The sequence below is a fragment of the Aethalodelphis obliquidens genome, unplaced genomic scaffold, assembly GCF_003676395.1.
Source record: "Aethalodelphis obliquidens isolate GAN/ISIS:26980383/991018 unplaced genomic scaffold, ASM367639v1 scaffold1, whole genome shotgun sequence".
In the NCBI taxonomy this organism is placed as follows: Eukaryota; Metazoa; Chordata; class Mammalia; order Artiodactyla; family Delphinidae; genus Aethalodelphis; species Aethalodelphis obliquidens.
In genome coordinates, this window is record NW_020837945.1 from 30909286 (window position 1) to 30923342 (window position 14057).

At 33.5% G+C, this 14057-nt stretch overlaps 1 protein-coding gene across 5 annotated transcripts in view; it reads left to right on the forward strand.

Moving 5' to 3' along the window:
- ROBO2 (roundabout guidance receptor 2) overlaps positions 1-14057 on the forward strand; it is a 1637092-nt gene that overhangs the window by 1562540 nt on the left and 60495 nt on the right. For all 5 annotated transcript variants that reach the window (XM_027102521.1, XM_027102511.1, XM_027102532.1 and 2 more), the window contains 3 exons: positions 1909-2033; positions 4339-4510; positions 13675-13857. In XM_027102521.1, the coding sequence (XP_026958322.1) occupies positions 1909-2033; positions 4339-4510; positions 13675-13857 (480 nt within the window). The remainder of the gene's footprint in view (positions 1-1908; positions 2034-4338; positions 4511-13674; positions 13858-14057) is intronic.

Sequence of the window (14057 nt, forward strand, 5' to 3'; positions counted from 1 at the left end):
ATAATAGGATCTTCATCCCCCATTAAATTTTACTTTATGTGGATAATGTGTAGAACTAATGAGTGGGGTGGGTCAATTTAATACAGAATGCTACATTTGAAGCATATTTCCAAAAATCAATTTCACTGCAGTTAGACTTTTCCTCTAGACTAGACATTTGTCACCATTCGGTATACGTTCATCTCCGCTTTCTGTGGCCTTCTGAAGGGAACAAACTGGAACTCAGCTGGGCTTGTCTGGGAGCAATGAGTGGGTTCTTTCACATCTGTGTAATAATTGACAGGTCAGGAAATAGGCACGGTGTTCTCGCCAAGCCAGCGGTAAGGCAGATGAGAAGCCAGCTCTCCAAAATGTTACTTTTCAATGAAGTCTACTTAATAACTACAAAACTGGTAGGCAAATGGTTGGATTGATGTCATTGTGCCACATTTTGGAGCAACCTTATCACACAGAGGAGTGATAAAGAGCAGTATGGTGGTAACGTGTCTGTGTGTGTCTTACACTCAATGCAAAGATGACTACACCTTAGTGAAATATGCTGTGACAGATATATCAAACGTGGGAAACTTTATTGATAGGCTTTTTTTTTTTGGAGGGGGGGCTGCGTTGGGTCTTTGTTGCTGCACGCAAGCTTTTCTCTGGTTGTGGCGAACAGGGTCTACTCTTCGTTGCAGCGTGCGGGCTTCTCATTGCAGTGGCTTCTCTTTGTTTTGGAGCACGGGCTCCAGGCACGTGGGCTTCAGCAGTTGTGGCACTTGGCCTCAGTAATTGTGGCTTGAGGGCTCCAGAGCGCAGGCTCAGCAGTTGTGGCGCACGGGCTTAGTTGCTCCGTGGCATGTGGGATCCTCCTGGACCAGGGCTCGAACCCGGCTGCCCTGCCTTGGCAGGTGGACTCTTAACCACTGCGCCACCAGGGAAGCCCCCATTGATAGTCTTTTAAAATATGTTTTATGTTTCAAGTGTACACGTTTTCAAAGAACTAAGTTGTGTAGTTGTGAAAGCATTGATCTTATATGTAAAAATTCTTTTGTACCACAAGATTATCTGAATTTTGCTTTAACTGTTAGTACTTTGATTTGTTTTTTCCATAAAGGAAGAGAACTGTAGGAAATTAAAATCTGTCCATTTCACATTTGATCCAACATGAACTGTTTTCATTTATATCATCAGAGTTCCTTGTTCATCAATATAAAATAAGTTTTAAATCTTAAATTATGGGTCAATTTATAACAGTCAATTATTTTTCTCAATACGAAAACAGAAGTGTCTTTTTTCTGCATTGGTGAAATTTATAGCTGTGTTTCTGTTTTTATGTATTAAACGCAAATCAGAACAAAACAAAAAGATTGTCAGTAATGCTACCACTCAGAGATAATAACATAAAATTTTAGAATGCATCCTTTCAGAACATTTTTGATAGCAGTGTTTTTTTGTTGTTGTTGTTTTTTGTTTTTTGTTTGTTTGTTTTTTTAAAAGCGAGCCTATTAGAGTCAAAAGAACCAAAGTTCTAGAATCAATCAGGCATACCTGGGTTCAAATTCTCCCTCATTATTTGACTTAGCTAAGTCTTCAGTTTCCTTATCTGTAAAACTGAGATGAGTTGTTTTTATTTCCTGAGGTTATTATGAGAATTAAATCTTCCTCTTACCTCAGTTCTGGGCACATAGGAAACATTCATTTGAATGTTAGCTGTTAAATTTATTGTTGAGGACATATTACCATAGCTGTTGTATTTGCTTTAATCTATCCATTATATATAAAGGATTTTTTTTTAAACTGTCACTGTTAATTCAGAACTACTGGAAACCAGACCTTCTTGCATTTTGTCTTTATATTCATATTCTGTAAGCAGTCTTAATGTACACCAAGACTTACAGTTTGTGTTCATTCTAATCACTTCCTCTGCAGCCCCAAGTGCCCCACCACAGTCTGTCACTGTGCTGACTGTTGGAAGCCACAATAGCACAAGTATTAGTGTTTCCTGGGATCCTCCTCCCCCTGACCATCAGAATGGAATTATCCAAGAATACAAGGTAAGGCCCGGATGAAGAAGGAAAGTTCACAGGTAAAAGTGCCCAGAGAAGTCTCAGGGTCACATGGAGGGGGAACATTTCGAGTGGCCCTCTTATTGAGTTTGAGTGTAAAGTAATATTTTATATCTTTGTGTGACAGGTAAAGAAGCAAATGCATAGGATGCATAGAACCTAATTCCAAGGTCACAGATAACACAAACTCAGTTGGACACGCAAACCATAAGAATGCAGCGTTGTTGTTGTTGTTTTTGTTTGTTTTAATAATGTGATTGCAGAACCTCAGGGATTTAGAGAGACAGGGTAGATAGTGAAGCCCTATCCTAGGGAGTGCCTTTATCTTTGTTATTAGATTTCTGCGTAATGGGACTTAGAACAGCTGTTTTTAAACTGTATTCTCATAAAAAAGATGCTTCAGGAGTTTAAAGAGTTGAGATGGAGATAAGAGGGTGGGCAGTACCGCCTCCCACTGTAAATTCTGCTTTTACCAAGTTATTGGTAAAAGGTTCTGTAAAATATTTCATTTGAAAAAAGGGAGCCATTGAAAAAACAAATTGTGAAAAACTCTTATTTTTCAATTGATGAGTTTGTTGCTATTTGGAAACAGTATATATTCGTTGTTTCTTCACCATCATTTGAGCGACATCACTTAAGAATCACAAGTTGTCTAACTTTGAGAAATAAGGTTCTAATTAATTGTGATGTGATTAGACCACATGGGAGAGTAAAACACCTCATTAAATCTTGTAAAAATTTAAAACTATGCTTTTTTGCTATTAATAAATTTTTATAGAAATCTGATAATAACATACTAAGTAGATCTATTAGAAAAGAAAACTAGACACCCCACCTCACCTCAGAAATTCATAGTTGGTATGTGAAATTAAGCTGAATAATTTTACTCAAAACATTGTTACTTCTAGGAAAAAATGTGAAAGTTAAAGTAGAATTTTCCTAAGTTAATGGTTAAGTTACTGAAGCAAATGGACTAAATTTGCATAAGAATTTATTTTAAAATTATTCCCATCACATTATAAAGAAATGTGAATAAGAAAATAAGAGTAAGTGCTTTTACAGTAGCATAATTATATAAAATCAGAAATTTTATAAGTGTTAGGACACATGGTTTTAAAAGCAAAACATTATCTACCCTGGAGTGTGTGTGTTTTTTAATGAGTTTAGGATTTTACTTTTGTATCATCTAGGACTAAATATCTTCAACTTCTATTTATTTAAATATTGATTTTTTTCCACAACATGATAATTTTTCATAAGTTGTAAATTTTCTCACTCATATGAGATTGTCCTATTTTGGTAAAAATGTGTATATTTTGGTAAGGGCTAAATAACCCTTCACTAGTAACTTAGGTTTCATAGACTAAATAAAAGACATTTGCAATTCAAAGGCACTCTTTTAAAGAAAAAGTTTCAGGAACTTACCTCTTTCAGAAACAAGCAATGTACGTGTCCCCATGTAGATTATAAATACTGTATAATAGAAATACAAATAAGTACACACAGTAGAATTTTTTATAACACATTTTACGGTAACAGATTTCCATATCCCAAAAGAATGTATGACTTAAAATTTGATTCTTATTGGAAGTACAAGCCTAGCATCCCTCACATCAGTGTTTAAAGACTTCCCACCACTCTGTTCTCATGCATGTGTATGTATGTATAGATATGTTTTGATCAATATTAAGATTTATTACTCTCAGTGTAAATATTGGCTTTAATTTTATCTCAGTCAATACCTATAACTTTAGTCAATTAATCTTGTTAACCACTTCTGTGTAAGTTAATATTTTCTTAAATGAAATATAAATTACTTCGATGTGCACCTATATACTTTGGATACTACAACTCATAATCACCATATTTTTAATAATTCTTTGCATAATAAATCTTGATAAATAAATTAGGCAGAGGAATTTGTGTGTTTTAATCCATACCTAAACGCCATTTGTAATCAAGGACCACTTTCCAGACCTTGCAGAGGTGCTGAGGGAATCATTGTACTATGAGCATTCAGTGTTGATTGTAAAATATAAAGGAATGCTGCATAGTTTTAGCTTCTTTTGTTTTTCTTTAATACACACACACACATACACAGACACACACACATATATATATATACATACATACGTATATATATAAACAGCAGAAATTAGGCTTTAGAAAATGTCATTTACAAATACTTCTATAAGACTAGAAAATAGATTGGTCTCTACTAAAAGATTTAATCAATTATAATGAACTAATTACCAGAAAAAAATAGTTTGATATTCACTTTACATTTCTATAGATCTGGTGTCTGGGGAATGAAACACGATTCCACATCAACAAAACTGTGGATGCAGCCATTCGATCTGTAATAATCGGTGGATTATTCCCAGGTATTCAATACCGGGTAGAGGTTGCAGCTAGTACCAGTGCAGGAGTTGGAGTAAAAAGTGAGCCACAGCCAATAATAATTGGTGAGTACCAATCCATATGATACGTGTTTTAGAATCAGTCAACTGGTAACAAGGTAGATTATTTTTTTGAATCTACATCCCAACAGTGGAAATACAGTAAATAATGAGTAATAAATGCACACATCATATAGGCAAATAAACTGACTAGAACTTCTAACAAAATGTTTAGCAATTGCTTATGCTCTTAGGATTTCCACAAACTTCTTAAAATCATAATCATTAAGAGTTTACATGCTGAAAGTTGGTTTGAAAATTATTTTTAATCTATAGTTTCATTTGTAATTTTGATGCCTTTGAAATACAATAGGAAATGAGGCAGTTACTGAAGAAGGCACATTATGTTTCAAATCTGTATACCTCCTCTTAGCCAGAAAAATGTCAAAAATTAACCAGAAACAGGCCAAAAGAAACTAGTAATCCAAATAAACTATCCCAAAGAAGAAATCCCTATTCAATCTACTATCATCATTACAGAAAATTGCTTCCTATCACCATGGATTATGTTTGACTTTTCTTGAAATATATATAAATGGAATCATACAGAATATAATATTTTGTGTCTGGCTTCTTTCACTAAACATAATGTTTTTGAGATTCTCCCATACATGTATTATGCAATTCATATGTTTTATTTCTGAGCAGTATTCAATCATGTGAATGTATCGTATTTTGTTTATCTGCTTTTCTCTTGAGAGAATGTGTAAGAAGATTTTTTGAGGACATATGTTTTTATTTCTTTTGGAGAATTACCTAGAAGTGGAATTTCTGGGTAACAGCACTGATGTAGTTTGACTTTATAAGGAACTCTAAATATTTTTTTTCAAATTGTATAATTTTATACTCTCACTGGGAAAGAATATGACTTCCAGTTTTTCTACATCCTCACTGACATTTAATGTTGCCATCTGTCATTTTAGCCATTTCAGTGAGTGTAAGAGTCCCTCATTGTCATTTCAACTTCAATTTTCTTTGATGACTAATGATGTTGAGCAACTTCACATGTGCTTATTGGCCATTCACATATTTTCTTTTGTAAAATTTCCAAGCCTTTGCCTTTTCTAAAATGGTGTCGTTTGTCTCTTGTTACTAAGAGGAGTTATTTGTACATTTTCAATATAAATTATCTGTCATAGGTTGTATCACAAATATTTTCTCCCAATTTATGGCTTTCTTAGTCCTTTTCTTGATAGTGTCTTTTGATGAGCAAAAGTTTTCAATTTACATAATCTATAATTTATCAAATTTTTCTTTCATGTTTAGTACTTTCTAAGAAACTATGTCCTAATCTAGATAGCAAAGATATTTTCTTCCAGAAGCTTTATAGTTTTAGCTTTTATGCATAGCTTTTATAATTCATCTTAAAGTAATTGCATGTGATTTGAGGGTTGAGGCTTATTTATTTCCATATGTAAAATCAAAATGCATAGGTATCTTTCACTGAAAAAACTTTCCTTTCTCCAGTTAACTATATATGTGTGGATCCATTCCTGGATTCCCTGTATGATTCCATTTGTTTATATGTCCATCCATATGCCAAACCACAGTGTCTTGATTACTAATAGCTCATAGAAAGTCCTGAAATCAGGTAATGTGAATACTGCATCATTTTCTTCTCCAAAATTTTTTTGACTGTTCCAGACCTTTTGCTTTTCCATATACTTTTCAAATCAGCATGTCAGTTTCTACAAAATTATGTTGGAAGAAAAATTTGGAAAATTTTTTTCTACAAAATTATGTTGGAAAAATTATGTTTAAAAATACAGTGGATCTATACATCAAATTGGAAAGATTAAACATTTTCATAGTCAGTCTTTCTCTATGGGAATTTGATGTACTCTCCATTATTTGTCTTTATTTTTCTCAACAATATTTTGTAGTTTTCAGCATATGGCCTTATCATATATTTTGTTAAACTTTTTCCTATTTAATGTTTTTTACACTATTACAAGTGAATTTATAAAATTCCCTTTTTCAACTACTTTATGTTATATATAAATTTATCTTTATGTATTTCCCTTTTATCTTATGGCCTTACTAACTTCACTCACTTATTTTAATAGTTGCAAAATACTTTTTCTGAGTGTATTCAGATAATCATCTATTTTCTTTCTCCTTATTTGTGTTAATATGATAAATTCTATGGTTTCAAAGGTAATTAAACCTGGCATTCTTGGGATAAATCCCACTTGGTCAGGATATATTATGCTTTTTACAGATACTAGTGGATCTGATTTGCTAACATTTAGTAAAGAATTTTGCATCTATGTTCATGAGGGATATTGATAGGTAGTGTTCTTTTAATGTGTTCGTCAGGTTTTGGAATCAGGGAGGCTAGCTTTAATGGGTTGGGAAGTATTCCTTCCTCTTTTACATTCTGTAAGAGTCTTGGTAGGCCTGGTCCTATTTCTTCCTTAAATCTTCTAGAATTCAATGATGATATCTGTGCCTAGAGTTTTCTTTGTGAATTATTTTTATTGTTATGAATTTACATTTATTCAGATATTTTTTTCTTCTCTGTTGGTTGTGGTAAATGGATTTTTGGTGTTTGCCCACCAATGAATTTGTCTAATCCATCTAAATTGTTGAATTTATTATCACATGTTTATTTGCAGTATCTCCTTATTTGTAATCCCTTTAATTGTAATGTTTGCAGGATGAGTAGTAATGCCATCTCTTTTATTCATAAGTACTGTGGATTGATGCTCTCTCTCTCTTCTCCTTTTTCGTTGCCCCCTACCCTCTCTCTCTCTTCCCTCTCTCCAACTTTAATCTCGATAAGGATTTATCAATTTTATTAATCCTTTCAGTGTACAAATTTTGGCTTTGTTAGTTTTATTTGTTTTCTAATTAAGCGATTTCTGATATTTATTTCTTCTGCTTACTTTTATGTTGCTTCTTAAGATAGAAACTTATATCAATGATTTGGACCTCTCTTCTTTTCTAATACAAATATTTAAAGTTATAAATTTCCCTCTAAGCACTTCTTCAGCTGAATCTTACAAATTTGATGTGTTATGTTTCCATTTATCATAAAGTTGAAAACACTTTTCACTTTCCCTAAAAATTTTTGGGTTTTGCAGAAGTTATTTGGAAATGTGCTATTAAATTTCCAAATGTTTTGGTATTTTCCATATAGCTTTTTGTTGCTGATTTCTAATTTAATTCCACTGAGGTCAGAGAGTGTATTTTACATGAATTTAGCTTTTTAAATATGGAGACTTAGTTTATGGCCCAGAATTTCGTTTTAGCGAGCGTGCCTTGTGCATTTAAAAACTATGTTCATTTTTATTTTTCTATATTGAAATGGAACGTTCAATAAATGTCAGGTCAAATCAGTTGGTAGTATTGTTAAAGTCCTGACTTATTTTCTGTTAATGCATTCGTTTAATTAATAAGAAAAGAGCCTGACAATTTATTATAATTATAGATTTGTATATTTCTCCTTTTTATGTTTTTGTTTCATGTATTTTGCTACTCTGTTTTAACTGAGTATATTTTAAGATTGTTATACCTTCTAAATGAACTTATGCTTTTTTATTATGAAATGCCTCACGTTATTTCCTCGTAAGATTCTTTGTCTTGGAACTTACTCTGTCTGATGTTAGTACACCCGTGTAAGTGTTTGCGTTTTGTGATTTTTTTTTCCATCCTTTTATTTTAACTCCTATGTCTTTGTATTTAATGCACATTTGTATTATTTAAATTGCATATTGTGAGGCCTTATTTTTTATCCAATATGACAATCTTTGTCTTTTAATTGGAGTGTTTATTATCTTTAATGTGATCATTGATGTTTTGGAGCTTAGAATTACCCTTTTGCTATTTTTTTTTTAAATCGGACTTTGTTCCTATTTTCCTAATTTACTGATTTCTTTTGGATGAATAAAATGACTTCCTGTATAATATTTTATGTTCACTATTGAATCGTTAAGTATACTTATTTTTGTAATGATTACTCTAGGATTAGCCTATGCTATATGGATCTTAGAAAATATAATTCCATTTTCCTCCCTTTCAAGCTTTTTGCTATTGTTCTACATTTTACTCCTGCACATGTAATAAAAACCAATACACAAACTAAAGTATTATTGTTGATTTTGCTCTAAACAATCAACTATCTTTCAAATCAATTAAAACTAAGAAAAAATATTTTATATTACCCACCTTTATCTGATATTCTGTTCCTTAAATTCAGTCCCTGAGTCTGCCTGAGTTTTACTGTCTCTTTAACTCAGGAATGCTATTCAGCCATTTTTGGACTCCCCTTCATTGCATCACATTTTAGAAATTGTCTCCAGATAGAAAGATATGAATATCGTACGATTCCCCTTGTTTATTTCCTTTTTTCTCATAGTTCTGTCCTTTTGTTTCACATATTTTGCCTAGGTTTTCCTTGTTTATGGTGGGATGGCATGTCTCATTCCTGTTATTCTTTCATGGGCAGAAGTGGAAGTATCCAGTGAATTATTCAGCTTATATAATACAAATTCCATTTGTTCTCTTTTACATTTTTCATTTCCCTCTGAAATTCCCCATGTGTTCATTCATTAGGACTCTATTATTTTAAATTAATGAACATATTGTAATAGTTGCTTGAAAGTCCTTTCCTCCTAATTTCAACATCCATGTCATCTCATGGTCTATTTCTATTGATTACTATTCCTCTTGATCTTGGGTTATCTTTTCCTCATTTTTGCTATTGTGGTTGTTATTATTGTTTTGCTTGTTTTTGCATGCCTGATAATTTTTTACTATATACTGGACATTGCAGAAAACATACTATACAATTTTGTGATCTTCTGAAGAATGTTGTTTTTCTTTTCCTGAGAGGCAGTTATGTTACTGGCTGATCATCTTGATCTTGTGGTGGCTTGGTTTTTACATATTGTTAGTATGGACTATTTATGCTTTGACAATATTCTTCAGGCAAAACCTCAGTTTAATTTTTACTTCTAAGGCATAGTGCTCCTGGACTTTTGGTGAAAAGCCTAATATATTTATCTGGTCTGCCTAACTTGATGGAATTTAAACTTCAAACACAATCTTCTCTGCAGTGAGAGAGTCTGCTCAGTCTTTGCAGCCTTTTACCTTTTGAGTTTCACCAAATCCTTGAAATCGTCCTTCTGCCTGCACAATTCAGGGTTCACACTAGTACTGAGGGAGAATTTATACACAGATTTGAGAACATCACTCTCCTGTCTCTCCCTCTTTCACATGGTTTCTCCCTTAATTTTCTGTCACACTGGCAGCTGCGAAGGCTATCTTCTGACACCTCCTAGAAGTAAAAGACTGAGATTTTCAGCTTGAGTTCTAGCTCCCTAGTGCTGCATGGATTGAGCCCTCTAAGGGGGTAGAAAGCCTCATAAATGCAGATTCTTTTTCTTGAGTGGTTTTATTCTTTCAAAAGGCAAATCCCTTCAGTTTACCCTGATTTTGTTTGTCAGTGTCTTTATCTTTTTAAACGTTTTTCCTAGAGTTTATATATTTTAAAAATACTTGTCCAGAGTTTCATACAAGCCAATGTGCCATTTGCATTCTTTTCTGTTTATTTTCTAAAATATGCACATAGAACATACTACCAAATTTTGGGAAGCTGTTTCTTTTTACAATGTATTTATTATATAATGAAGAGATTTAATACTCAGTTGTCATGTTAAAATTTTTTAGATTCTCCAAGTATTCTTCCTTTTATATATTAAAAACATTTGAAAAGTTATAGTATTAACTTTTCTTTAAATTGCCTTCCCTTTCTTAATTAGTCATACAAACTGAATTAATTTCTTAACCTGAGGGAAACCTATAATCTTGCCCTTCTGAGATTTTCTAAAATAAATTGGAATAAGAAAGAAATACAGGTACACCCAAAAGGATTTAACAGATATAGATGAACTTATTCTTATTTCTACATATTTTCTAAATATTTAGAATATTTGTTATTTAGAAATAAGGCAGTAATTTTTCACTTAAAAAACATGAAACAGGGCTTCCCGGGTGGCACAGTGGTTGAGAGTCCGCCTGCCGATGCAGGGGACACGGGTTCGTGCCCCAGTCCGGGAAGATCCCACATGCTGCGGAGTGGCTGGACCTGTGAGCCATGGCCACTGAGCCTGCGCGTCCGGAGCCTGTGCTCCGCAATGGGAGAGGCCACAACAGTGAGAGGCCCGCGCAAAAAAAATATATCTATATCTATATCTATATCTATATATGTATGAAACATGTTTGAAAGGTATAGCTTTCTATGAGAGCTCCTAGATAGGTAAACAAAGTTTTTTTTTTTTTTTTGCGATTCACGGGCCTCTCACTGTTATACAAATTAAAATTTGTATAAATATAATAAATAGCCTTACACAGACTTAAAAGTAGTATTGTTCTTTTATTTGCTGTCTCCACTGGTAAGGTGACTTTTACATCAAAATATCCATAATTTTATATGTTTGCAATTACACACACACAAATACAACCAAATACATTTATATATATAAGCATCAAACAGCATGTCATATAACAAAATTACATTGACTTAAAATTCTCAGTAATCTTGCTTAGTAATATACCAATTGTTTCCTTAATCATTTGCCTATTTCACGCTTACCTTACATAGTTGGTAATAATATGTGGAACAACTGCAAACTTTCACAGTAATAGGTACAGTCGAATCTGATGTGTCTAATTAATTTTTAGTCCAACAAATTAGTTTTGTTCTTCATTACTGTCCAGTGGGAGGAAGACATATTTCATTATATTTTTTTGTCTGAAAGAACAATGGAGTGTTACAGGTCACACACATCCCATGTCTGTGCTCTAATTAGTCCAACTGACGACATTGTTTTAAAAATACTAGCAGCACAAGAAATACTCATACACTTTGGGTAACATAAGTAAATTTTTCATTATCTTCAATAAGACATTTTATGGATCTTTTACACAAATGAAGGACGAATTTTCTTTTCTGTTTGTGCTATAAGGTGTTTTCTTTTTAGTAACTACTAGTGTTTAACACAATCACCAGATATATGTGTTGATATGTCTCAAGTTGAAAATATGAGCTCATTTTAAATACATTTTTGATTATGTTTATATGTATAGTAACTAAGAGCAGATAGATTAGGAGAATGAACCAGCTTCAGTACATAAGTGAAGCTAGTTTTTAAATCTGGAAATTAACACAAAAGACGTTTCAAGAATGGAATATTAGACTATAAAAAATGCTAGCAGCTATAACAAACAAGTAGGCATACAGATTGGCTTAACAAAATAAAAGTTTCTTTCTTATTCATAGCCCAGTCTAATATGAGTCAGCAGAATGGAGGATGGGGTTTCTACCCCATAAAATTTTTCACGGAACTTGGCTCCTTCCATCAATGGCTCTACGTCTCTTAGAGCAGGGGTTCCCATCCCCTGGGTCGCGGACTGGTAAGCACCAGGCCGCAGAGCAGGAAGTGAGAGGCGGGCGGGCAAGCTTCATCTGCCCGTCACTCGCATTACCGCCTGAACCTTCTCCCCTCCTCCACGCCCGCCCGTGGAAAAATTGTCTTCCACGAAACCGGTCCCTGGTGCCCAAAAGGTTGGGGACCACTGTCTTAGATGGTCAGCATCCTGCCGCAGATCCCTCGTTTCTATCCAACATGTTAGGAAAGAGAGTGTGACGTATTGTCACAGTGGTTTATGGGTCAGATCCGGAGGTAGTATTCATCTGCCTGTGTACAATTGGCTAATATTCAGTCACTTTGTTGTACTCAGCTACAAGGGAGGCTGGGGAATATAGGCTAATTTTCTGCCCTGGAAGAAAGGTGAAACCTTGGTAAACAAGTCACCTATTGTTTGCGGGACTCTCACATCTAGATAATTTACAACTTCTATTCCCACCTGAGTGGCCCTTAAAGTAACTCTTAGCCTTATATGGGCTATAATCACTGTGTTCCTATTAACCTCTTTACATACATCGTCTCAATTAATCCTCCCAAATAAATGAAATAGTACTGTTGCCAACTAACAGAAACAGGGATTCCAAAAGATTAAGTGCCCTACATAAGCTCACTGCTTACTTAGCTAGTAAGTGGCTGAGATGATACTCAAATGTGGAATTTCAAAGACCTTGCACTTTCTAATATATTACAGTGCCATGATAACTGAAACAATGAGAATTACACATTCCTGTGATGTGATATGCTGAAATTTGCCATTTATATTTTGCTTACAATTTATTTTTTAAGTATTGGATTAGTTACTAATGAGATATGATATTAACATAAGAAATCACTTAATTTCCAGTGCCTGAATTCATCCATCTCTTAAACACATAAATCTTTGCTCTTCAGTGATATTATGATTCCGTGAGTTTTAAACCTGTTTAAAAATGTGGATTGAGATTTTCTTTATTACCTCTGAGAGGGCTAAATTGTCAGACACATGACTACTAGAATCATCTTAGTCCATATTTAAATGTATGTTTTTGTTACATAGACCTTAGAATTAATTTTCAAGTTGTTTTGTATCCAGCTTTCAAGTGGATTTTCAAATTAGTTTCAAATACGTTAAGGACATTTAGGAATTTTATCTTTTCATGATGTTTTAACTGTAGATACTAATCTCTATGAAAAGATATTTACATAATTGTCATTGTTTAATATAGTAATTTTAATACCTTCCAGAAAATTAAAGTATGTTTGATCAAAATAAGACCTTTGGTAGAATACTAAAGGCAATATTTTGAACATTTGTATTTAGGCAGTGCTGTAGGGGGAAGGTAATTTTCAAATACCTGGCGTTAAATGTTGTAGTTGCTTTTTTTAAAAAAATGAGAATTATATTACAGAATGCTTTACCTAACTGAAGAAAGGTTACTATTATTTCAGCTCACAGCACTTGTTTTAGTATTTATTTATGAGGCAGTAAATCAAGAAGTGGTTCTGAATCTGTCCACAGCAAAACAAAACACAAGGGAGCAATGTTCTTAATCACATTTCAAACTTATTATTTGATTCTTTTTCTGAAACTTACAAAATATGCTTACCAATAAATTGTGACAGGCTCAGGACACAACAAATATTACCTGCTTCAAAGAATGTTCTGATCTTCTGTGCCTTTGGCATACCATATATGTATTTTTGTGGGGTTTTTTGTCTTAATATTTACTAACACTAACACTGTTGTTTCTTCCATAGGGGGAAGGAATGAAGTTGTCATTACTGAAAACAATAACAGCATAACTGAGCAAATCACTGATGTTGTGAAGCAACCAGCTTTTATAGCTGGTATTGGTGGTGCCTGCTGGGTAATTCTGATGGGTTTTAGCATCTGGTTGTATTGGCGAAGAAAGAAGAGAAAGGGACTCAGTAATTATGCTGGTAAGAGGCTATTTCCAGCTAAGAAAATGGCTTATCTTTAGAAATACGACAAAATTCAAGGGAAGAAATGGAATGGAATAACTGAGTGAATGAATGGATGTTTTGGGCTTGATTTAAACAATTACAGACAACATGCTTTAATGCACTGCTCTTCACCATATCACATTATGACCATAAGGCAATCTTTTTGCTTGTATCTC